The 25,057-nt window shown below is 34.0% G+C and overlaps 2 protein-coding genes across 13 annotated transcripts in view; one reads left to right on the top strand and one right to left on the bottom strand.

The window, feature by feature from the left end:
- Nucleotides 1-1,343: 1,343 nt before the first annotated feature.
- Nucleotides 1,344-11,419, bottom strand: mus304 (mutagen-sensitive 304). The gene is made up of 13 exons (XM_018453620.1): nt 11,173-11,419; nt 10,819-11,095; nt 10,511-10,746; nt 9,619-9,749; nt 9,444-9,535; nt 8,088-8,228; nt 5,687-5,832; nt 3,955-4,362; nt 3,789-3,877; nt 2,465-2,601; nt 2,338-2,385; nt 1,665-2,228; nt 1,344-1,588 (listed from the first exon to the last, which is right to left on the bottom strand). The coding sequence occupies exons 1-13, from the start codon at nt 11,359-11,361 to the stop codon at nt 1,353-1,355; spliced, it is 2,694 nt and encodes an 897-aa protein (XP_018309122.1). The 5' UTR covers nt 11,362-11,419; the 3' UTR covers nt 1,344-1,352.
- Nucleotides 11,420-12,239: 820 nt separating this feature from the next.
- The window catches only part of msn (serine/threonine-protein kinase msn), a 47,090-nt gene continuing 34,272 nt past the window's right edge, over nt 12,240-25,057 (top strand). For 6 of the 12 annotated variants that reach the window (XM_018453558.1, XM_018453555.1, XM_018453557.1 and 3 more), the window contains exons 1-2: nt 12,240-13,320; nt 15,190-15,255. In XM_018453558.1, coding sequence (XP_018309060.1) covers nt 13,255-13,320; nt 15,190-15,255 — 132 coding nt within the window. In that variant the 5' untranslated portion in view covers nt 12,240-13,254. The remainder of the gene's footprint in view (nt 13,321-15,189; nt 15,256-25,057) is intronic. The other 6 variants (XM_018453563.1, XM_018453562.1, XM_018453561.1 and 3 more) reach the window with 3 other exon arrangements.

The following is a 25,057-nucleotide window of genomic DNA, read 5'->3' as shown; positions in this document are numbered from 1 at the left end:
AGCGTCGCAAGCGTGTTGCAAGCGTTGCAGTCCAATCAGAGTCGAGCTAGCTTGACATTGATGGACCGCAACACTTGCGATGCTGCGATGCGACGAAAGCTGGTTCTACATTAGTCGCATCGCAACGTCGCAAGCGTTGCAGTCCAATCAACGTCAAGCTAGCTCGACTCTGATTGGACCATAACACTTGCGACGCTGCGATGCGATCAATGTAGAATCAGCTTAATGTAGACCAGCTTTTTGTTTTAAAGCCGGGAGCACATAGAAAAACGTAAGGCCGTAACCCCGGATCTACAATAGGTGTTTTAAGCCTTAAGCCATAAGAAATGGACGAATCACAGTCGATTATTCTTCTCGAATTCGACTGTAATTGGTCAATTTTTTACGACTTAAAGCCCATGGCACATACAAAAACGTAAAGCTGGTTCTACATTAGTCGCATCGTAGTGTTGCAAGCGTATCGCAAGCGTTGTGGTCCAATCAGAGTCGAGCTAGATTGATGTTGACTGGACCGCATCGCAGAGTCGCAAGCGTTGCGGTCCAATCAATGACAAGTTAGCTCGACTCTGATTGGATCACAACGCTTGCGACATTGCGATGCGACTAATGTAGAACTAGAGCACTATAATAATTTTGCTTCGTATTATCGGAATCCTGTTTTCTGATTGGATGCAGAGCGGCGGACGACGAAAATCGGATCCCGTGTGAATCCAGCGTTATAGTGCCTTAGTAGAACCAGCTTCGCAGTTGATTATTCTTCTCATATTCGACTGTGATTGGTCAATTTTCTACGACTTAAGACCCTACGACTGCTACGACTTCTATTGTAGACCCCGCATTACTGATATAAATGACATTGTATCGAATGATACTTGAAAGATCAACGATTAGCTTATAGAAACCGATACAAATTGATAGAAATTATATCATTCTTAATCGTTCTCTATCGACTTTTTTTGATCAGGGAATGAATAATTAATTATATATCCTCTTATCAAATTGTATACTAGAAATGTTTTAATGTAATAAAATAATTTTTTATTGTGTACTTTCAAAAATGAAAATATAGAAGTTATTTAATTATATTTTCTAAAATCTATAAATGTAAAAAAAATGGCAATGATTTAGTCAAGATATATATTAAATAATAAAATAATAATATAAGTATGAATCTATATCATAGACACTATATAATTTTTTAAGCATTTCCAACTTTATAATTATATCAATGTATTATAAACATTTTTTCTGCAAATACATATCTTAAAGTAAAATATCTTTCAATCATGCGCATTATATAGATATATATTTATATGAATATTAAAATATATTTTTGTTAGAGTTTAATATATTTAATTGCTTCTGTATTCCATATTAGAATTATACAACGCTTTGATAGCCATGCATGCTCTATTATAATTTTCAATAGGTTCGGTATAGCAATACTTCTCAGTTGTGGGAATAACCTTTTTTTCAAAATTCGTCATATGCAATTGATTAACTTGTATATTTTCGTAATGTGTCTCAGTCTCATATTGTATACCTTTATCAACGATAAAGGTAGTTTTTATACGATCTAATGCTTCTCCTAAAACATAAATAAAAATGACACTTGCATGAAAAGTGAATAATACATTATGAAATGGATTAAGTATAATATTTACGTTCATTTTCATGAAGTATCAAATCTTCAAAAAAAGTAATGTTTTGTATAAATAAATGAAATGAATCTTCAATATCAGATGATCGGATAACAAAATCAGGATCACAAATCGCAAGATGGCATAAAAATCTAATGCCTTGTCTCAATACTTTGTATTGAACCTTTTTGATATCAAACCAAAAATTACGATCCAACTTTTCTGAATAAATTTCTGTCAGATGTTTTTTTATATTCTGTTCATTATATTTCATCTGACATGCATGATGTTTGTAATTAATTCTCTTCAAGATATAAAATATTTTCTTTTTTTTAAATGAATCTTGCCGTTCAGTATCATCGATTACGTCTAATTTGTTTTCAGAACATTTTTTTAACATATTAATTATAAATCGTAATAATTTCGTATAACAATTACAGGATTCTGAACTTTCACTTCTTAATAAATTATTTTTCTGTAAGACATGCCATATAGATGATATTAATGCATGCGTCATATTTATTGTAGTAAGAAAGTCCGAATAAAAATGCTCCATTTGTGCCATAAGAATTTGTAAGACACAAGCATCTAAAACACAAAAACATTTATCACTAGGAATGTTCTTTAAAAAATAAAATATACATTATTAGATAAAAATGCACAAATTTTCAGATTATTTCGAAATGATATAACATACCTGGTGTAAAATGTAAAACACCTTTCCATCTTTTTATTGTCATTAATTCTATTAAAATAATGATAATTAATGTTCAAAAAAGATAAACTTTTTTGTTAAACATATGTATATTGTCCAACATACTTACGCGAACTTGTACAAAGTTTTGACACGAATATATCGCATTTACTAAAAACCATTATAAAGTTGGCTAATGAAATATAACAAAGTGATAATGGCCTTGAGAATACGAGTTCTTTAAATATAAGACAAATATATTTTAATCTGGAAAAAATTTGCACTTACATAAAATCTAATATCAAAATAACACTGTTCGACAAAAATAAAATCGCCAAAACGAGACTAGTCATTTTCTGTAGTTTTTTGGACGTTGAATACGCATCTAGTTTCCAAATTGTTCCATCACATCAAAATTTTGAAAAATTTACATTTAAAAAGAAAAATTTACATTAAAAGCAAAAGGGGCTATTTTTATTATTATTATAGCTATAATATGAGAGACACAATATATACAACATGCTGGAGAAGTTTATTGCAATCAAAGTTAAGCATATCGTTAGGATCCTCAAACCTTAAAAGGACTTTTTAGTTAATTCGGCCATAGTTAATAAAATATTCATAATTAAATATGGAGTCTAGTACAGAAAATAGAATTGTGTTATTGACAATTTACCAAATAGCTTTCAATTATGTTTAGTTAAAAAATTTTTGGTAATTATTCGGATTAACGGACACCGCGCCGATGACCTTGATATATGTTGTCAAGGTCATGTCCTGAGTGATCTTCAAAAAGTTTTAAGCGATGATCACTGTTCGTTCAAAAGTTATTAACTAATAAAGTTTAAAAAATATCTTATTTTTATCATATACAATATTAAAAATTATCCTCTATACCCTTCCTGTTTAGGGGCATTCGACTTTCCACGCGAAGGAAGGTCCATTCTACCTCTCTCCCTGCCTAGGAGCACACGATTTTCCATGCGAAACGAAATCCACCCCACCTTTTCCCTTGCTTAGTAGCGTTCGACTTTCCTCGCAAACTAGATGCAAAAATGATTTTTCAATTTTTTTATTCCAGCAAGGTAGAATCCTTAATTTACAGCTTTTCCCAAATGGAATTGATCCCATATTTAACTATTAATCTTATTAACCACATCCAACACTGAAAAATCCTTTTGAAGGTCCTAATAGTAAATTTAATTTTGATTACAATAAAATTTCTTCAGTACGTCATACATCATAATTATAATCTGATAAAGTATGTAAAAATAACCTTTTTTTTTTAAACTGAATTGCAAATTTTTCAAAATTATGACATGGAGCAATTTGAGAAACACATGTGTATTCAGCATATAAAAAACTAGCATATAAAGAATAATCTTATTCTGATGTTCGGGGAAAAAAAAAACTTTTTGTCGAACACTTTAATCAGAATAATACTATTAATATACCCTTTATCACAATAACCCACTTTCTGTTGCACATTACACAGTAGTTTTACAATTGCATTTATAAGACCTGTAAATTGATGAGATCTCCTCTGCAAATAATATTTATCACTGTTAAAAATTATTTGATAAAAATTAATATCTAAACGATAAAATAGAACGTACTTACAACGTGTTCTATTAAAGTGACACATTCTAGGATAATCTCAAGCATTTCAAATTCATGGCCCTTCTTTGGCCATGTATTATAACGTGTCATTTGTTGCAGATAATGATTGTAACATTCATCACTGCGTGTGAACAATTGTGATTTTCCTGCTAAATAATTACTTAAGTATAACGATTCAATACTAATGTGCGAAAGTATACCGAGCAATCTTCTAGCCTCGATACCACGTTCTCCTTCATGCCACGCATTTGCTTCGCATTCAGATTTAATACATGTATTATGATCTTTATAAACTGTAGAAAAATATAAGTCGTTCATATCCCGAATATCATCATTCTTCATAGCTTGAAAAATTGTTTCCAAAACTGTTATAATATTCAATATTAACTCTCTTGTAGTTAAAACTAGCTAAAACACAAAGAATATATACATATATAGGGTGTTTCATAAAAAAAAACCTTTTAGAGCCAACACAAATTATTAGCGCGTATAAAAATTCATGTTTACTTAATGAGACAAATAATAAGATAAATAAATGATCCAATTCTTTTTTGGGCTTTTCTTAATATATGTATAATAATCTTACTCAAATTATTAACTTAGCAAGTAAGATAAACGTCCCAGTGATCGGACATGTATCTATATCCGAACACTTACACAAAATTTATTATTATTATCTCAAATGCTTTTTTTTATTACTGTATTATAATTTAATTGTATTTAAAAATTACAATTAAATTATAATATTACATTTTAAAAAGCGTATTTGAGACTAATATTAACTTAAATAAATAAAGTTTTGTGTAAATGTCCGGATATAGGTACATGTCCAGTTACTGGGACCGGACAGTACCTATGTCCGGACAGTTACACAAAACTTTATTTATTTAAGTCTCAAATGCTTTTTACCTTTTAAAGATCAATTTGAAGGAGTTGTCTTTTGTCATTAAATATCTCTTTATATTAATATTTCCCATCAGCATATTAATTTTCTAATTGTGGTCAAACACTGGGATAATTACGTCTAGCTATCCGGCCACTAGTATTGTATATTGACGCATTCTATTACTTATTTAAATATTTTAATTAATAATTGTTATAAGTAGGTTTAAATAATTTTTCCTTGCTTAAGGGAGTCTTGAGTTTTCAAATGAATACAAATATTTACATTAAAAACCTTTCTAATATTAAATATTAGAAAGACTTTCAAATAGCCAATAGGACAGTTGTTGGCATTTCGGCTCAGATCAAAGAAATGCGCTATTTTATTAATATAGAGCTTTACGTATCCCGACCATTCGGTAACATCTAATGTTCTTATAATATAGTATCTGACCACTCACTGTGATTATTTTCATTGATCAATTCTAAATCCCCTCAAAATAGCAGTATCAATCAAAGTAGCATACATTCCATATCACAATAAATGCAAATATTTATACCAGATTTACATATTTACACAATATACACACACTTTCACACCAGATTCATACATATGCAGCCATTTTGTGGTTCATGACTGACTCTATATTATAGGGACACTATATTATAAGAACACTTCACACTAACGATATCTATGTGTACGTACGCGTGAACGTGCGTACGCGTATATGTATACGAATTATAAATCTAAAATATTGTCATTACTATATATATATCTAACTATCCATATTTCACAATTTTATATAGATATTAGATTATAATTAAATCAAATATTGATATTTTTATATACCTTATTGATTATTGGTATACACCTTTCAGATTCTATTTCAGTATTAATTTTCCTTTCAATGGCTGCAATCTCAAGTAAAACGAATTCTGTTGTCAATCTCTTTCCATCTACTGTAGTAACTACTGGTTTTACTAATTCAGGGTTTTCTACAACATACGATACATGTTCAAGGTGAATATTAATAGTTGAATCAACTTTTTACCATGAGAAATGAATTACTGACTGCAATTGGAATAAGAGTGTAAGAACCTAGACAACACAAAGTCCAAAATCGAGACATAAGACGTCTTAAAGATGTTCAAAAAACGTTCTTTAAGACATCTTATATCTCGATTTTTTACTTTATGTTCTGGGTTCTTATGGTCTTTCCAGTTGCAATCGGTAATTTATCCCATAATAAAAAGCTGATTCAATTATTAATACTTACCACATACGCACGCATGCGCGCACGCACGCACGCATATGTATACACAAGATGTCCCAAAATTGATGACAAATATTTTATAAACAGATTCTTTGTAACGGAAAGTCTAATACAAAAATGTCGAGGCTATGATTTTTTTTACATAAACGGAAAGCATGACTCATAAATCCAGTCGGGCAATCTCTACGTAATACCTTAGATAATGCTAATGCCGGCGGTTCCGTAACTTTCAACTCTCATAACTTGAAAAGTACTGATTAAAAAGAGGCTTTATTATAGTGTTTTGGAAAGCTTCCGACCTCAGCTATTAGATTCTAAAATAAAAAATAGTGTTTCGTTTAAAAAAATCGATTTGACTTTGACTTGACCTTGGTGGCGCCATCCAAAGTCAAATTGATAAGGTCAGTCAATAGATCATTTTCAATCCTACAACTTTTGTATAAAACATTTTTTTCAAAAATGATTACTTTTCAAGATATTTAAGGGGTCCGGGACTTTTTCTACACCCTGTATAATTTTATATATACATGTATATGTATGTGTATATACACAGTATATACACGCACAGGGTGTAACATAGTGACCGTTTCAAACTCGTTTTTAAAAAAATGTGCACTTTCTTGAAAAATGTTGCAGAGAAAACTTGTTGGTTTAAAGTGGCGCATTAGATAGCAGTTAGTGCAATCTTGGATGCAATGTTGATCACGTAAAAATCACTGTGAAATTTTTAAATAGAAACCCCTATCTTTGATACATATTTTTGTAATTGACCTTGAGAGCTTTTCCAAAGCACTATAATAAGTTCCGAGTTATGACCCTTGAAAGTTATAGTATCAACAGCATTATCTAAGGTATCCGATTGACTAAAATCTTTTAAATGTTCAGGATCATAATTTTAACATTATTGTATATCAAGATCAAAGCCATTGAAGGTCCTTCCTCTTATTTTCATTTTTTAAGGCTCCTGATTAGTCATCACAGTCATATTGAATCGTGACGTTTCAGAAGCGAGAAATGACACGTTAATTTATGTTGCATACCATGTGTAACTAAAGACAATTTGGATAAATCTAAATGATGAGATTGCTTTAAAACATTTGTAAAAATCGATGAAAACTATGCCCCTTGACAGTCATGAAGAGCTTTTATTCAATGCACATGTGTAGTTTATTTTCACTTACATGTGCCTTTTATCACTTTTTGCGATTATTTACTGACTGTCAGGAGGGATAAGCATAGTTTTCATCGATTTTTATAAATGTTTTAAAGCGGGGAGGGGGGATGAAAGTCAAGGGTGAGTCGTGCCTCCCTTTGCAGGGGGGGGAGGGAGGTGAGAGTCGAGGGTGAAAGCCACCTAAAACCTGTTTGAGGTCTTTCAGGGCTATGATCTTGACAACATACGTCAAAGTCGCGGTCATCGGCGCGGCGTCCCCTATAGTGCACAACTATCAAACATATTTTAAAACAGGGAATTTTCGTGTTATATAGTTGAACTTCTTTTGTTAATAACCTTTTAAGGAATAACGAGCGACGGCTAAAACTTGTTGGAGATCACTCAGGGTCATGACCTTGACAACATATGTCAAGGTCAAGGTTATTGAGGAGGCATTATTTATGGTCCTTTAAGTAATTTTCCCCTGAAAAAAAATTTGTTCAAATTCTGTGCATTTTCGCTCTACGGAAAAAGATACATAATCAATACCCTGGATGCTCCTCGAGTGTCATGTCATCCTCGTTTACCGTTCAGTAAACAACAAAGATGACATAACATCTGGGAGCACCCAGGAACCTCCATCCAAACATGTCCCAAGGTCACACTAACATTGCTATCAATGCAACACTTAGAATCCTATATCTTTTGTCTGAAAAATTTTTCAAGAAAATGTACATTTTTTGAAAAACTAGCCTGATATGGTTGCTCTTATACCTTGTATGACTGTATTAATATATTCTTGCAGAATAAATCTGTGCATTTACCAAAAATTCTAAATGTTTCTTCTTCTTGCAAAATCGGTAAATTTCTCCTTCCAGTTTTTTCTATGACTTTAATATTAACAATGGATTTTTCTGGTAGCGATGCTCCAAACATTAACTCCGAAATTCTTGCAAGAGGAAAATCTAAAAAATATTTGTGGCATTAATATACAAAATTGTCACAATAATATATAGGATGTTTAGCGTAACGGTCCGCACGATTTTTCAGACATTTCCGATAGTTAAAAAAAAGATTGAAGGGTGAGTATTCATCTGTTTTATATAGGCTACATACGATAATAAAATTTAAAAAAATTTTTTTTCAAACAAATGGAACAACTGCGTAAATATACATAAATACGAAATAAAACGTCAATGAGTCAAAGTTAGATGTCAACATAATACGATATACAGGGTGTCTCTTAAGTAAGGTCCGGACCGCATTGGGAGTGTAAAATGGGTCAAGGGGAAACAATGAAAGTCTTATACTATTTTGAAATATTCGCTGTAAAAATTTAAGCTAAAATAACATTCTTGGATAGTGTTGATAGGCGCGATGCGGCGAAACACACAGGACCGTCATGCCAGGCAGCGAAGTGCTATTCCCTCGCTGCCCATCGTTGTCGAGTGAGGCACGATAGGCCGTGCTACGAATTCACGTGGCGTGGTTTCACCGTTTTCTTGGCTTATACGTTTTCTTTATTAATTCGAAAACTACAGCAAATATCTCAAAATGGTATAAAACTTTTTTGTTCCCCTTGACCCATTGGGGGTATTACGCCCCCAATGCAGCTTGGACCTTACTTAAGAGACACCCTGCATATTCTTTAAAACAATTTTTTTTCATAAGGAAATCAAAGTTATCTTAAATTTTTGAATAGCTATACAATTTGTTTTCTGTAGTATTGTAGGAATCTTCAAGACAAATTCAAATCACTGTCGAAATGTCACTTTTATTGACGTTTTATTGATTTTATTGATACTTAATGTCAAATTTGTAACATTATTTGTAACAGCAGTACATACAACCTCTGACTAGAACACAGAACATACCTACATACATACATGTACTTATTTAATAAAATATGCAATAAAATCAATGAAACATCAATAAAAGTGACATTTCGGTAGTGATTTGAATTTATCTTCAAGATCCCTACAATTCTATGGAAAAAAATTGTATGGTGTTATTCAAAAAGTTTAAGATGACTTTGATTTTTTTTATAAAAAAGAAACTTTTTAAAATTTTTTTATCGCAAGTTGTAGCCTGTATAAAACAAATGAATATTCACTTTTTAACTGTCAGAGGTATCTGAGAAATCGTGCAGACTGTTTTAAATAATTTTCTAGTATACTTACAAATATTATATGTCTTAAGTTGATAATCATTCTTCTTGTAAATATTAGCTTGTACACATACTTCTTTCATTTTTAGATTCCTATTCGTGATCCTATTAAATATATATTAGTTATAGATACTTTGAATGTTAAGTTCATAAAAGCATCAAATAATTTGGATTGTTTTTTATCTCACCGATTTATTGGAATAACATATTTGCACTTATCAATAGAAGAGTTTGTGTACAACATTTGTGGTTCTCTTAGTTTAATATTTCCAGATTCTAACAGTTTATAACGTTCTTGAAGATTTCCTATTTCCAGATTCTATACATTAATAGATAAGGTAATTATTTAGGATCTTATCCTCATCTTTGATTTTGATAAAATTAAGCATTCGACATGTTTTTGCACGAAACGAAAAAATCTGTAAGAAAAAACATTGGGTCGGTCCCGCAAACCGAGATATTAAGCGTTAAAGTTGACGAATATTTAGATTAGAAAATCTGTCATATCAACAAGATGTAGCTTAAAAGAAAAAATAATAGTAAAGGGTAAAAAAGCAGTTCTTTAGAATACAATTCTCTGCTTTAAAAACATAAAAGTTATATAAGAAAATAATTTGTTTTTAAAGTACAGATTTTGTGTTTGTAAAGCAGAGAATATGATTGTGAATCACAATCACTTACTCACAATCACTGCACTCACAAGCACTTCTCTGCTCTACAAACACAAAATCTATACTTTAAAAACACAAATTATTTTCGTATATAATTTTCGTTTAAAAGCAGAAAATTGTATTCCAAAGAATGCTATTTTACTCTTTACTGTTATTTTTCCTTTTAAGTATACTGCGTATTTCGATAGGAAAGATTTCTTAACCTAAATAGTCGTCAATTTTAATGTTCAATATTTCGGTTTACGGGGCCGATCCAACGTTTTTTCTTACAGATTCTTTTGTTTCGTGCAAAAACACCTCGAATGAGCCTAATTTTATAAAAATCAGAGGTAAGGACAGGATTCTAAATAATTACTGTAGATAATGTTATCATTTATTTTTACGATACCAAATAAAAGAATGTACTCACTTGTAATTCTAATTGTGTTTTTAGTTGTTCTTTTTCTTTATAAATTTTGTTAATCTCAGATCTATGACGATTGGCTTGTTCTTCAATTAAACGCATCTTTTCTAATTTCTCATTTTCAACTCGTAACTGAGTTTGTTGTAGTTGTTGCCGCAAAAATGCAGTTTCACCATCTTTAGTTATAAAATCATTCAACAATTTTTTGTTTTCAGTTTTTAATTTATCCAATTCTTTACCATCTATAAATATATGTAAAAGATATTATGAATAAAGATATTTTATAATTATTAGTATTCCTATACTGGTATTACCATGTACAATAATTTTATTGCCCTTTTGGAAAGTTGAATTATGATCTTTTTTATCTATTAATTTATTTCTGAACTGCGAATAATTAATTTCTGTCATATTCTGATGATTTTGACTCGTATTCTGTATATTCTTTGTTAACAAGTGTGAGTTAGACTTTTCTATAGCTTGTGATAATTTAGAACATGATGTTTCATCATAGGCAGTTGTTCTCTCTGGAAAATCTGATTTCACTGAATTCAAATCATGTAGTCTTAAATTATTTAACAAGTTAGCCTCCTTAAAAGTAAAAATTCAGATTATAAATAAATTTCATGGCACATTTCAAAACTAAACTTACATCAAAATAGCATTACCTGTACACAAGCTTGAGATGCGATCAAATCCATTTCCTCAATATCTTCTTCATTAAAATCATCACCCCAAAGATCATCATTCTGAGCGTTTCTATTCGTAGAAATTTCTTCTTGTGTTTTACGATACTTCAAATTCTTATTAGGAATATCAAATTTTGCCCGTTTCGCAGGCATACGATAATCATCCATTATTGTTGCCTCGGAGCATTTAAACGTGTGATATTCGTGATACAAGTTACAAGTTAGCCTTCTTCTTCTTCTTCCGGCAGCGTTGCCAACCCTTTGTTCTAACTTCACCCCAGATTAAATTTGAAATCCCCCTAAACCTTAAGTCTGTTCGCGTTGCATGAAATCCTCAAATATTTTTGCACTTAAAATGAGATATATATATATATATATATATGGCCTTGAAAAGAGAGAAAGCGAAGCTGTCGAGTGCCAAAAGTGTAAGCAACGATGTCTTGTGTGCCTTCCAAAAGACATAAAAGATTTGTTCGTGTCGCAAGCTCCAACATGCTCCAATATGCTTCTACTATAGCTCCTACTCACTCAATAATGGCTGCGTTCAGCAGACTCAACAGTTTTGCAACCGTTTTATGATTGTCTGCTGAGATAGGACCATTCTTCTAGATCTAAAAGTATGATCCAATTAGCGCGAAGGAAACTTACAACAGTTGCAAAACGTTCTGCTGAACGCACCCATTGGGTGCATTCAGTGGGTGCATTCAGTACCATAATCGCTCACTGAGCGCTCAGTGAGCGCTTGCATCTTATTGGTATATTCCGTTAGAACTAAAAATATAGACCAGATACAAGAGCTCACTGAGCGCTCAGTACAACGCGCGCACTTCGGAAAACGCACGGAAAGGGACACATTAGCAGTATATGAATATAGAATAATAAGAAAAACAATAAATAACTGATTTTTTTTATTTGTTCCGCCTTTCTTTCTTCTTTATCTAATTTAGAAATGCATGAAGTATATCAAGCCGATAAGTCAGGGCTACTGCACGACCCTGCGAATCATTGACGGGCAGTGTATGATCGGCCACTGCTTCTAGGTTACCAACACTGGACGGCAGTGCAGTTGCATAGTTGCACTCAGTTTGACTCAGTTGCACCGGTTGCAGTTGTCGATGGACGTGAAAGACGTAGGACGTGGTATATGGGATTGGCTCGATTCGTCTCGGTCCGTTTCGGCTTCCGCCTCCGTTATATGACGATACCAATATCATCAGTGATTCAGCAGCGGCGTCACACGCTTAATATCTGGCGTAAAATCACGTAAAAAAATCGAGAGAGAACGTGCTACATCGAACTCGGCAGTCGGCGAGTCGGCGCACCCTTTGCTTCGCGTTCGCGTCGCGTGCGAGCAAAAAAGCCGTGAGTGGGTGTGGGAGGGAGGGAGGGAGAACGAAACGCGATGGAGGCGCGACGCTGTCCGGTTTGACCGCTAGACGGCTTCCTCCGGCGCGGCGTATTCTCGTTCTCCTCGATTCGACAGACTGTCGGACTCGCTCCTTTGATTCTCAGTAATCTCGGTGTGTTTCGCGCGCGCCATGTGCTGTACCGTTACCGCTCCGCGTGCGTCTCTACCCTGCAAAATTGTCGTCGCGCGTATCGCCGCGGTTCGATAAGCGTTCGCGTAGCCGTCGCGCGTAGTCTGTTACTCCGTTCGGCCAGGATCCCTCTCTCCTCCTCGTCCTCCTCCTCCTTTTCCTTTCCTCCCCTCTCCTTCCCTTTCCCTGAGTTATGCGCTGCTCTCGTCGGTGCTCTCGATGCTCCTCCATGCTCCTCGTGTCTCCGTAGTGCTGGTGTAAACGACGTAAAGCTGCGTTATTTCTTCGTTCTTTCCTTTCCCCGCCCTTGTATGTTCGTCTGGTTCGTAAGCGGCGAGCCGTAAGGAGAGGTAACGCAAAGGGAAAAGAGAGAGAAAGAGAAAGATAGTAATAAGCAGTCGCAGGAAAAGGGAACATAAAAACGACAAGTGTATCGTGGTATCGTTGAAACGGTGTTCTCGGAGTGAAGTGAGCTCCAACGAGCGAAAGAAACAACGAGAGGTAGCGCAAGTGGCGTATCAAGATGGCGCATAATTTGGCACCGAGCGTCAACTGCTCGCTCGACGACATTGACCTGAACGCTCTGAAGGTACGTATACGTTGTAGATACGAAAATGATTCGCCGCCGATCGCGTGCGTTTCTCCTTTTCTCCTCTCGTCCGCTCTCGTCGCCCATTTCTCCGGACCCACCTGGTTAATCATGAATCAACCGCTCACACGCGTTGATTAACCTCGCGAGAACCGACGAGGACGAGAAGGAGGAGAAGGAGGAGGAGGAGAAGGAGGAGAAGGAAGAGGAAGAGGAGGAGGAGGAGGAGGAGGAGGGACTGACGACTGACATTACTCGCACTTGAATCCTTCCTTCTCACTTTTTTCCATCGTTGTGAGTTTCGCGTAATATCGAACGAAAAAAGTCCAACGATTCGATGCATTCACACACTGTCGTTGACAGTCGATTTTTCCAGTCCTGAAGACAATGTATTATGCGCGATTGATGGTCGCGAATCATATGGTTTCTACCGTAGACTTTTGCGCGAAAAGAATCGAAATGGGTCGAAAACTAACATTATTCACCGATTGTATTTTTACTCTGGCAACACTGTTGACAATCCGATAGACGGGACAGACGTCACACGAGATTGAATCTCGCTGCGAGCGCAGACTTTTTACGTCTCTCCGTCCCATCATTTCTGGGGGGGAAAAAAAAAGTCAAATAGGTACAGTACAAGGGAAATAATCGATCCGAAGGTGTCATCTTTGAGAATGCACGAGCAAAGAGTTAGGACAATTGTAACGCGTCAGATAAAAAAAACAAGCGAAAAAAGATAGAAAGAAAGTTTACACTGAAAATGCATCGATTATTTTCCTTGAGTTTACATCAAAATGACTGAAATACCTTCGTTTACCGCTCGCGATTTGCTGCGCTCTGTTTCTCGTATTTTTCGACGAAAGATCTGTGCGCTCTAACGTCACGATCAGCTTTTAAGATAGCTGACCATCGTATATTTTGCTGTCGGATTTTATTATGTCAGATACTTGGTCTTCGCGTCAGATTTCTGCGTGCATATAATGAGAGTGTCCAAGTCCATCCAGCAATAACTATTTTTTTCTTCTTGCGGTACTTTAACTGAGTGTATCAACTAGAATTACACAAGTAAGCTGAAGATGGCTTGAAGATGGCCGACCGTTAAAGTTGCATTAATAATACACGTATTGTTTTAATACCGTATTTGCTCTTTTATAAATGTCCTTTTTGGTTTAAATCTTAAGAGAGGCCGTTGAATTAATATTTTATTGTTGTCGTAACTATTTTTATTTGAGGCCCATAACGAATCGTGTTACGTTATTAAAAAATAAACGGCGTAGTCCACGCAAGAATAAAAATTGCTCCTTGCAGCTGCACTCTTTCTTTAACATCCAAGTTTTGTTTTTTTATTCCTGCACTAGACTGTATTAGAACTCTTTCTCGCTTTCGCCAAATATCAAATATGTATACCTATCTAACTTTAAGTTCCGAAAGTGTATATACCTACATATATAGTTGAACCACAGAAAACAGACCTCTAATTAATTTCATTCCAAGTGTAGAAAGGATAACAAAACACAAGGCTAGTTTAACCGGAATCTGCTCGCACCGACGTTTTCTATTTATACTTATTTAATATCGATCCGTGGGTTCTGTCCTTCGACTAAGAGCTCAAAATGCGTTCTTTATTTTCTTCATATCGCCTGCACAAATAATCTTTTTGTCTCTTCCTTTTACTATCTCTTCCTTTTTACTCCGACTTTATTTCATTTTTACTCATTCTATTTCGAGGAGTTGAGCAAGTTTTCACTTGCTCTTTTGTGGACAATAATCGGAGGAGAAATTTTCATCAGATCGACGATGTTCCTTTTTAATGACAAAAAGGAGCGTTTTACATCTCGAGGATTAATTAATCGGTCGTTTGTGTTTCAGGAACCTGCTGGGATCTTTGAGTTGATAGAAGTCGTCGGCAATGGAACATATGGCCAAGTTTACAAAGTGAGTATTTCGTTCTGCAATTTGCAACAAATTCTATGTTACAGCAGGAAAGCTGTGTGTGATACTTTTAATATTACTTCTCATATGTTTAGTCGTACACAACTATTCCTTCTTTGCAATATATATAAATTCTTTGCAATGTATTATTAAATTATTATTACAATTCTCTATCAATTCGTAATATTACGTTTCTAGCTTTAATATTTAGATTTGTATTTTAAGATCAACAAATAACAATATTGTATTACAACTTTGTAAGGCTTTCGTTTCTCAACATTTCAATGATAATTGTTATGTACATTATGTTATGTTCTTACTTGTTGAAAAAAAACATGAGGTTAAGTTTCATCATCAGCCAGTTTTTGAGAATTCGAGAAGAATTTATTTTTGAAAAAAACTATAAATTTAATCCATTTACCTTTTTCTTTTACTTTATAAGTAAATACATATATAATATAATAAGAACTAAATACAATAAGAACTAAACAGAAACCTTGTAAATTAGTGTAATTTATAGCTATAATATATGTTACATATATATTACATATAATACAAACTTACATAAGAAATTCAAAGCAAAGTTTCTGAAAATTAAAGAGTGATAGAAATTTTTTGAAAACATCCTTTTTTTAGTGTAAAAAACACTATATTCGTTACTTGTTGAGAAACAGAAAGTTAATCAAAATTTATTGCACGCGGTGTAATTGGCGGACAATTCGCATGAATTGGAAAATGTATATAAATTTACGCCAAAAATATTATTAAGTATCAAGATCCACTTTGACTGAATAATAAGGCTCGTCTTGCTGAACTGTGTTAATGTTATTTTTTCTTTTTTTATTGGAACGTGTAACGTTTACTGTCTTGAGTGCTCGATTCATCAGTTATCGAACGAATCGAGTGCATCTAATCGAATTCGCTATTTCTAAAATCTTTTCTGTCCGTCTTTTTTCTGCTTCTAAGACTGAAATGCTGCCAAAGTAAGAAAAATATGCAGAATATAAGGACTTCAATAGTACAATAATGCAGAATTTACTATAAAAGAAAACTGGATATCAATCATGAAACTTTATCCCTAGGATTTCAGTAAACGAGAATGGATTGAAATGGATTCAGATTTTCAGAAATATGGATTCACGAATGTTAAAATGAATGCTTTTCAATCCTGAATATATTTTTATTAATTTATAGGAATTGCATGGAGCATATCTCTATGCTTTTCAATCTAAAAATAATATCAGCTTTTTCTGTGCATTGTGAATACTGTTCAATTCAAAATTTTGAATAGGAAATGCAGTTTTTCAATCCAATTTCATCCAATTGAATCTAATCGAATCCAATTGAATCCAATTAAATCCAAAAAAGTATTCCCTATTTAAAATACGCATTCGGATAGAAAAAATTTCAATCCATTTTAATCTATTCTCGTTTACTGGGATGGAAAGTGAAAAGTGAAAATTTTTACCATTGAAGTTAATGGAGAAATTTTTTACTTTTCACTTTTCATCCGAGGGACAAAAGTTTCATGATTGATACCCTGAGCGCAGTATATAATAATATTGTAAGAAATAAACAACACGAGAAAAATATCAGGGCGCTTTGAGATTCGAACCGAGGCCTACAATGGAATTCTGTAACTCGTTATGCAATAGTTATGTGTTCATAACGACAGTTGCGCAGATTTTTGTATAGTAAAAAAAGCTGCGCAACTATCGTTATGAACTCATAACAACTGCATAACGAGTTACAGAATACAGTGGTGGTCTCCTCCGAAATGGTAGACTTCCGTCCTGCCACTAAGCCACACAGCCCTGACGCTGATAGCTTCTCTGTTGTGCCTTTTATTTCCTTTAAATTTTCTTACAATATATTCCCACGAATCTGACCACGATATCAAGTACTACCATCAAATTTACGATTGCTAATTCTAACATTCAACATGTGCAATATGTGCATTAAAACAATTTGGAAACGTAAAATTATTTTTATTTCATGCAAATTATAAATTCTTATAAAATCTTGGAAAAATAATGGCTCGGAAAAATATCGGTAATTTACCAAAATCTTCTCATCCTTTCTGATGTAATATACCACCTTCGGAACTCTACTCGAAATAGTTCGAGAAAAATGTAAAAATTATGTATTATAAAATCGATCTTAAAAGTTTACTGACAATGACGCATTAGATGTATAAAAAATCAAATTTTAAATATTGAATCATGGATATTAAATTGTAAATATAATATATAGATAAAATTCTAATAATTGAATTGTAAGTAAAAATCTAAAATTGTAAATAAGAGATATGTAAAAATTCAAATGTAAAGATAATAATTAGTAAAAATAGTTATATGAATATTCTTATCATAAAAAGTTTTTTCGATCTTAATTATTATACTTCATTATACCTGCAACAACTTCTTGATTGTTGAACGATGAATTTTCTTGAGTGGGGTTTCCTTTACTAATAGCTCTCAGCCTGAAATAAAATAAATTTTCATCTCGAATCTCTCGTGACCAGATTCCAGTTTTATTCATCTTGAAACGTTCCAAAGTCTTTGGAAAAGTGTTTCTTCTCTATGAACTGTATACAAGATCTTTTGTCTTTTGCTTCTTCATTTTTCATAGATTGATTCATATTCGAACACTTTTGTTCGAATGGAGAAGCTTTGAATAATCCACAGCATCTGATAAAAAGGGGTATAACCCGCAAGCCTTGAATCTGTTTTCAAGTATTCTTTTTTTCGACTCTGTCGAGCATACTGATAGCTTCATTGAGAAGAAGAGCAAAACTCTCTTTGTCCACTGACACTCCGTCCATGTTCCATTCTCCATGTTGCGACAATTTTATTCCAATTCAATTTTAATTCGAAAAAGGGTAACGTTTATTGGCTGTAGAAGATATGTTGCATTTGGATATAAAGTGATTAATTCAATTTATGCTGGACACAAAAATCACTGAGAGCGAGTGTCAAGTAAGAACGGTGACCATCGATAAATAGAATTATAGGAAACTTCAAATGATTATCAAGACACCATTTGTAAAAAACACTTGTTACGTATTCGTAAAGACTCTCTTGGGTCATCCACCCACTTTTCGAGTGTCCAAGAGACCACCCTGCTGGTGCTGCTGCAGCTATAGGACCAGGTATACGTTCGTAAGCGTAGAAGATCATGGGAGGAGCCAGTTGTCCATCTGCATTGCCAGTGATACAGAAGAACCGTGAGACATTCTTTTTCATTTGTTGTGATCCGAATATAAGCTGTTTTCCGATTTTTCGATGCCAGCACTTTTTTAGATTTTGGATTTAGTAAGAAAGCCGATTCATCACAGTTGAAAATCCTCGAACCACTGATATTTAACAAATTTTTAGATTCTAAATACCACCCTTATGTCTTGAAACTAATTACGGATATATGTGTATATATGTGTATGTGTATATACATAACTTATATATTCAGTTTTATACAATTTTTTTAATATTAATCAGGAAAATAAGATCTTATAAAAATAATAAAATAGGTAAACTGCAAGATAAGTTGCGTGTTACTTGACTGATCGAAAATTGGGTATGTACGAGAAAATCGGAACCTAAAAGTAATTACCCATCTTTTTCGAGTTAAACATTGCAAAATATTTTTTTTTTTCACGACATATCTATTAATAAACTTTTCCCTGAACGAAATATATATTATTATTCGTTTCGTTAAACACGTGCAAATAACCAAGCTGATGGAACACGGGACGTTGCTTACGCCCGACCGTAACAGATGACCGCACAGACGTCTCTTGTCCAAACGTTTATCTTGGCGAATTTATTGTCATAAAAATGCGCTCAATTGGAACTTTCATATTTACACTTAGTAATTCTCTATGTTTTTATTATAAATATTTTTTGCAATGAATATTTGTGACAGCAAATGCAATAAAATAATTTATTCACCAAACTGATCAGAAATTAGGGACTGATCAGAAATTAGTGCCTTGATTAGTGCCTATAACAGTTCAAAAGCGAATTCTCTTTATCATTGCGTCGTCTCGATAGATAATTTTATTGATCTCTTTATTTTATTTATTTATTTATAACTCATGGGACTACAAGAACTTTCGCAGTATAAAATGAAACAAGTATCAAATACCTACAGAATGCCATTTCTCGATAGGTATTGCCTTAATGATACATTCCACAATGTATTTTACGTGATGCGGGTGGCGCGTCTAATTTTCGTGTATGCTTTCCTTATCGTGTTTCCCGTTAATAATCCGTAACGCTTATCTGTCAGGACTTGTGCTATACGGTACGTTTATATATCACAAGGTCTACGTTTCCCGTTTAGGCGTGCTATCGCGGATCTCATATCCGACTTCCGTCCCGTCTTATAGAAATCTAAGCCCATGCTTGCGTTATACGTGGGAAACTTTCGTATTTGATATACGAAAGCAGCATACAGGCGTTGCATTCTCGTGATATATCCCGTGCTCTTGTCGTTTCACGCCTCTGCTCTGCAGACGAGGCGCGAGCGGCCCCTCGCCTTAAGAGCATCTCGACGAGTGTTTCTCTTGTTGCTGCGTAAAAAAGAAAGAAAGGAAGATAATGATTTCCCCTTTGTATCGACAAACGGATCCGTGATTGAATTGGTGAGCGCAGAAGTGGCGTGAGTCATAGGAATGCTTATAGGAAATAAAGAAATCGCCTTTCTCTATTTAATGCAAGTTGTTTCTGCACTTGTCGTATCCAATGCGTCGCGCAGTATGAGAATATCGAGCTGACTGATGCTGTTGCACCTTCTCGCATGCTCATAAACCTGCTGCAAATGCTATTCCGAATTCAGCGTTATATTTTATCTCTTATTCTATTTTCTGCTAAGCATGCAAGAAAGATTATGAGAATAATGACATATATCTTTGAAAATTATACACGGAGTGTGCATGGACGATAGAAGATGCCCCATTTTTTCTGCTGAGATTTAAGCCCGGATAATTTTTCATTATCTGGTTAACTTGTGGTTAGGCTTAACCTGATCTAGTAACGCGAAATTTTACGTTATTTTTTTCGTTATTCCGTTGATAAAAAATTATTTTAATAAGGGCGCGTTCACACCTTGACGGAAAAGCAGAAAGCGGAAAAGCAGTGACCAATCAGAACTCGCGCGAAAATTGTCGACACTATTTAACAGACGGACATATTGAACAACAATTATTAAACAAAAATTCAAGGTTCAGCGATACAAATTAATTATAATTTAAAGTTAAGAAATATGTGCTGATGCAAATTAAAATATATCATAATAAAGAATTAATGAAGAAATAATAAAATATAAAATAAAACAAAAGTTTAAATTAAAAAAACAATTTATTCTTATGTAGTTATAATTTGCACAAATGCAATCATTTTTGAAAAATAACGAAAAAAAGTAACGATTTTTCCCTTACTTTAAGTAACAATAACGCGTTACTTTTTAAAATTAGTAACGAGTAACGAATTACTGTTTATCGTAAATAACGGTAACTGTAACGTGTTACTAAAAAACGGTAATTTTAACAACCTGGTTTTATCCAATGAGTTTTATCCATCTGTGATGTCACGGATGAAGCCCATTGGGTGAAACATCGGGTTAAACTGAATCACAAGTTAATCAGATAATGAAAAACGGGCCATTGAAATATAAACGTACGAACCGAGTACGATGACCAAGTCGCATAAAGAGGGAGGAGATTCTTTACCTGTAACAGAGAACGAAAGAGACGGTGATTCACTTTGAAAAAATTCTCCTTGACGAGGTCGTCTTTGAGAGAATATACCTACCGATGTGAAAAATGTGCATGCGTGCGTGCGTGCGTGTGAGAGAGAAAGAGGGAGGGGGGAGGAGAGAGAGAGAGACTCGTGACCGAAAAAACGGGAGGATCGTTTAACATGACTAGAACAGAATATAGACTTTTACTTTAATGGAATTGATATAATTAATTGAAAAGTAATGAAAAAAAATTGCAATAATTGAATATGAGAAAATTTGCTGCTACGAAATATAAGAATACTTTGCGCTAGCGAACCGACTAAAATTTTAACCGAATAGAATTGTATACAATTAATACCGCATATGTTAATATAATCAATTACGTATGTATGCGTCATATTTTGTGAAAACGAAATATTAAAGAAACCGAACTTTCGCAAATATGTATATGCAACACGTTATTACTTTAGAATTTTGTCAATAAATGTTGAAACATAAGTTATTCGACATCAACCGCGGAGAGACGAACATTCTCGGTCATTATCTCTCTTTCTTTTTCTTTTTTATCTCGTTAATTTGGATAAGCGGCGAGCGAGAAACAATTTTCATTCCATTGTACATCGTAGGTAAACAGTGAAAGAGATATTACCGGAGGCACTTACGTGAGCTCTCTCTCTCTCTCTCTCTCTCTCTCTCTCTCTCGGCCCTCTTGACAATAAAATGAAAGTTGTTCCGTATGGCACAATTAATTTTCATGTTATCTGCGTCCAGACGATGTGGCCGCACGTTAAAACACGGCTGTTCACGCCTCCATCATAACGATCGACCTACTTATACTCACGATGAATGAATCGCAGCAGGAGAGATTCTCGTGCATAGAGCTGTATAAGTTCGAGAAAAGATTAGCACGCGCTTTCGTGTGCTCCTGTCGACGCGATGGGAAAACACATTTCTATCGCGCTCGTGCGTGCAACGGTTCTTCATTTCGCATATAATGCGTGGCACTCGTGCGTGCTCTTTAAACGCTTTACTTTCGTGCTACGTGGAGTGGACGGAGGACGAGGGGTGAGCAGAGAAAGAGGACGATGACCCGCTGTTGATGACGGTACAGAATCAGTCGAACACGCACGCATATGCGTGAAAACTTGAGTGCGACGAATGTGCTTGCACGCGCGTACGCTATTTTGCCGAATCGTATTATCCTGCCGTTTATCTGAATCAGAATTAAAATCGATGATAAAAACTCGTAATGTATGGAATCTGATCTGCTTTCGTTATTGTCATCGTCGCATATCTTCGAGAGATAAATTAGAATAGAATCTAGTTGAGTCATTCACTACATTACTATTAATCGTAGCGAAAGATGAAATCGACTTTTCGAATTGAAAATGGCAGCTCTTGAGTGAGCCAACGCACTTTCGCTAATGGAAAGCAAATCCTGCGAAAAGTTAATGTAAGGATGGAAATTGAAATGAAACTGAATGTGTAAATATTTGCAGCGAAATTTATTGGGAAAGAACGCAAGCAGTACAAGTAGCGTATATCAGCTATAATCGCACAAATGTGTACCGATTGAATTTATTATGAGAATTGCGACAACGCTTTTCAAAAAAAAAAAGATTAAACTATCTTATGTTTCTTGATGATACATTAGGGTCATTTATGTAAAATAATGATGAGTTAAGTTAATTCATGTAAAAATGATATCAAACATATTTTCTCTTTTGAGAATGAGTAATTTTTATTACGGTAAGAAAACCGACTGAGCAAAAAAGGGACTAATCTATGACTAATATGTTTATTTATTATAATTTGTAATGTAGAATAACTCGTCTATTATAGATAACCCTTAATATCATAATCAATTAAAGGGCATGTGCCACAACGCAAGTTTTTATTAGCGAGATAATATTTTATTCTGTCAGTATATATAAATATAAACGGTTCAGCCTCGATCAGGCCTTCTTCAGTATACAAAATAATATTACATAATAATATCGCGAAAAATGTTTTCAATAAATTAAGTCTCAAGATCAGAACATAAATTTCGGATTAAAACGGAGTCATAAAATAAAATAGTCAAAAGATAAAACGCAAAAACCCTCGTCAATGATGATGATACAATTTATTTCCGGCGTGATTTATTTAGTTCTTTATTGGTACTTTGCTCTTCGTTTGTGATATTTATCGCATGTTGAAATCGTGAATTCTCATAGGACACAAAATTTCCTAATTCTATTACAATAAAGAAAATTTGTTTTGAATTAAAATTTAATGTAGAACTTCACTTGTATTATCATAGGTTGTTCGTACCTATGTCCAGGATCCTTTATATTAACATTCAGATTGCGAGCAGAGGATGTTATCTATCATAAGGCGATTGTACATTGACTGCAAATAATCTTCACTAGATATCCTATATATACTCGAAACAGATAAAAAGAAAACAAGAGAGGGTAAAATGATTTTAAGAGGGGATGTTAATATTTAGTACCGGTAAATATGTGTTCGGTAATTTATCCGTGTCGCTCTGCATGTTGATGCCCTTGGATTGTTTCTTGATGAAGATCATTTCCGAAACAGATCTTTTATAATAAGATGCTTCAGAATCTAAGATAATTTCAATATTATTTCAGTTCATTTCATGATCGTAATTCAATCTGTGTTGCAACACCACTGACAAAGATTTAGGCGGTTTTTTTTATGTTGGATATATGTTCTTTTATTCTTGTTTTTTAATTTTCTCTTCGTCTGTCCCACATAAGAGGAATCAATCGAGACAATTTATTTTGTAAATGACCTCACTTCGATTCATTTTATCTAATTTATCTTTACCTGTTTTTATAAACTGATCCAAGCAATTCATTGGCTTAAGGGGATCCTAAACCGATTACCGAACTTGATCGAGGTCGATAGTGCAGACTTTTTTAATTCCAAATTCGATAATAGTGACATCTTTGATTCATTCCTTATATTATATTATATATCGTTCTGTCTCACTCAAACGCATACATCTGTCCTTATCTAATATATGCCAGCACCATCTATCGCAAGACCGCGCAACTACTACACGGAATTTTGGCTCTTTTGACATTCCTAGTCTTCACAAAGCATCCGTATACATGTATTTTCCATTCGGTGAAAATACTTTTCTTCTAGACTTTCAATCTTAGTTCTACTCACTCGGTATCGTTCGTTTGTTTTAGTAATATGACCTCAGCTGCACGCTTATTTTCAAGATATGAACTATAAAACTCTTGTATCAAGCAAATATATACCTGAGATGACAGCTGAGATGACGAGCCAAAAATAAGTGAATTTTTTAACTTTTTTCCGATTTTCTTATGAAATCCAGTGCAGCTGAAGTCCTGTTTGTGCGTACTTTAATTCTGTAATAATAATTTTGCAATCCGTAAATCCAATTCGGAGATTTTTCACCGAATGGAAATGATGGAAAGTAGGACGATTTTAGCATCCCCTTAAAGGATACACTAAACCCGTTCTTTCTTATATTCTTGAATTTGTCTGAAATTCCATTTCCATTATGTATTTGTAGTAAATAGGAATGTTAATGTGGATGCTGGCAAAAATCTCCTTCTCTAGGTCCTAAATCATTAAATTTGAAGAATTGGATACAGAGGAGATCCCATCGGCATGCCAAAATTCTGTTTGTAAATATTGTTGTCAAATTTAAAAAATATCATATTGGTGAAGCGTAATTAAAAGTCGCTCCACCGCTCACTGAGCGCTACATAACTTTACGATCCAAACATGGCATTAGAGAAATAATAAACAGTAATAAATAAGTAAAAAAATATGATATTAAGAGTTATCGATAATAGACAAGTTATTCTACATTACGAATTATAATAAATAAACATATTAATGTGACAATCTTGCGTTTCGCGGGTTTTCTCCGTGTTCAGATCCATTCTTGGAATGCCAACGTTTCGTGAACCTTGCAGTTCACTTCATCAGGGCGAGGAGCAGCCTGATACTAAGCTGTTCCCCCGGGTCGTTCCTTTTATATTACGCTGCTTGTGTGGGGGGGAGGAGGGGGGAGAAA

This window comes from Mycetomoellerius zeteki, unplaced genomic scaffold (genome assembly GCF_001594055.1).
Source record: "Mycetomoellerius zeteki isolate Tzet28-1 unplaced genomic scaffold, Tzet1.0 scaffold39, whole genome shotgun sequence".
NCBI lineage: Eukaryota > Metazoa > Arthropoda > Insecta > Hymenoptera > Formicidae > Mycetomoellerius > Mycetomoellerius zeteki.
The sequence above is the reverse complement of the archived record's forward strand: the minus strand, read 5'-3'. Positions and strand labels throughout refer to the sequence as shown.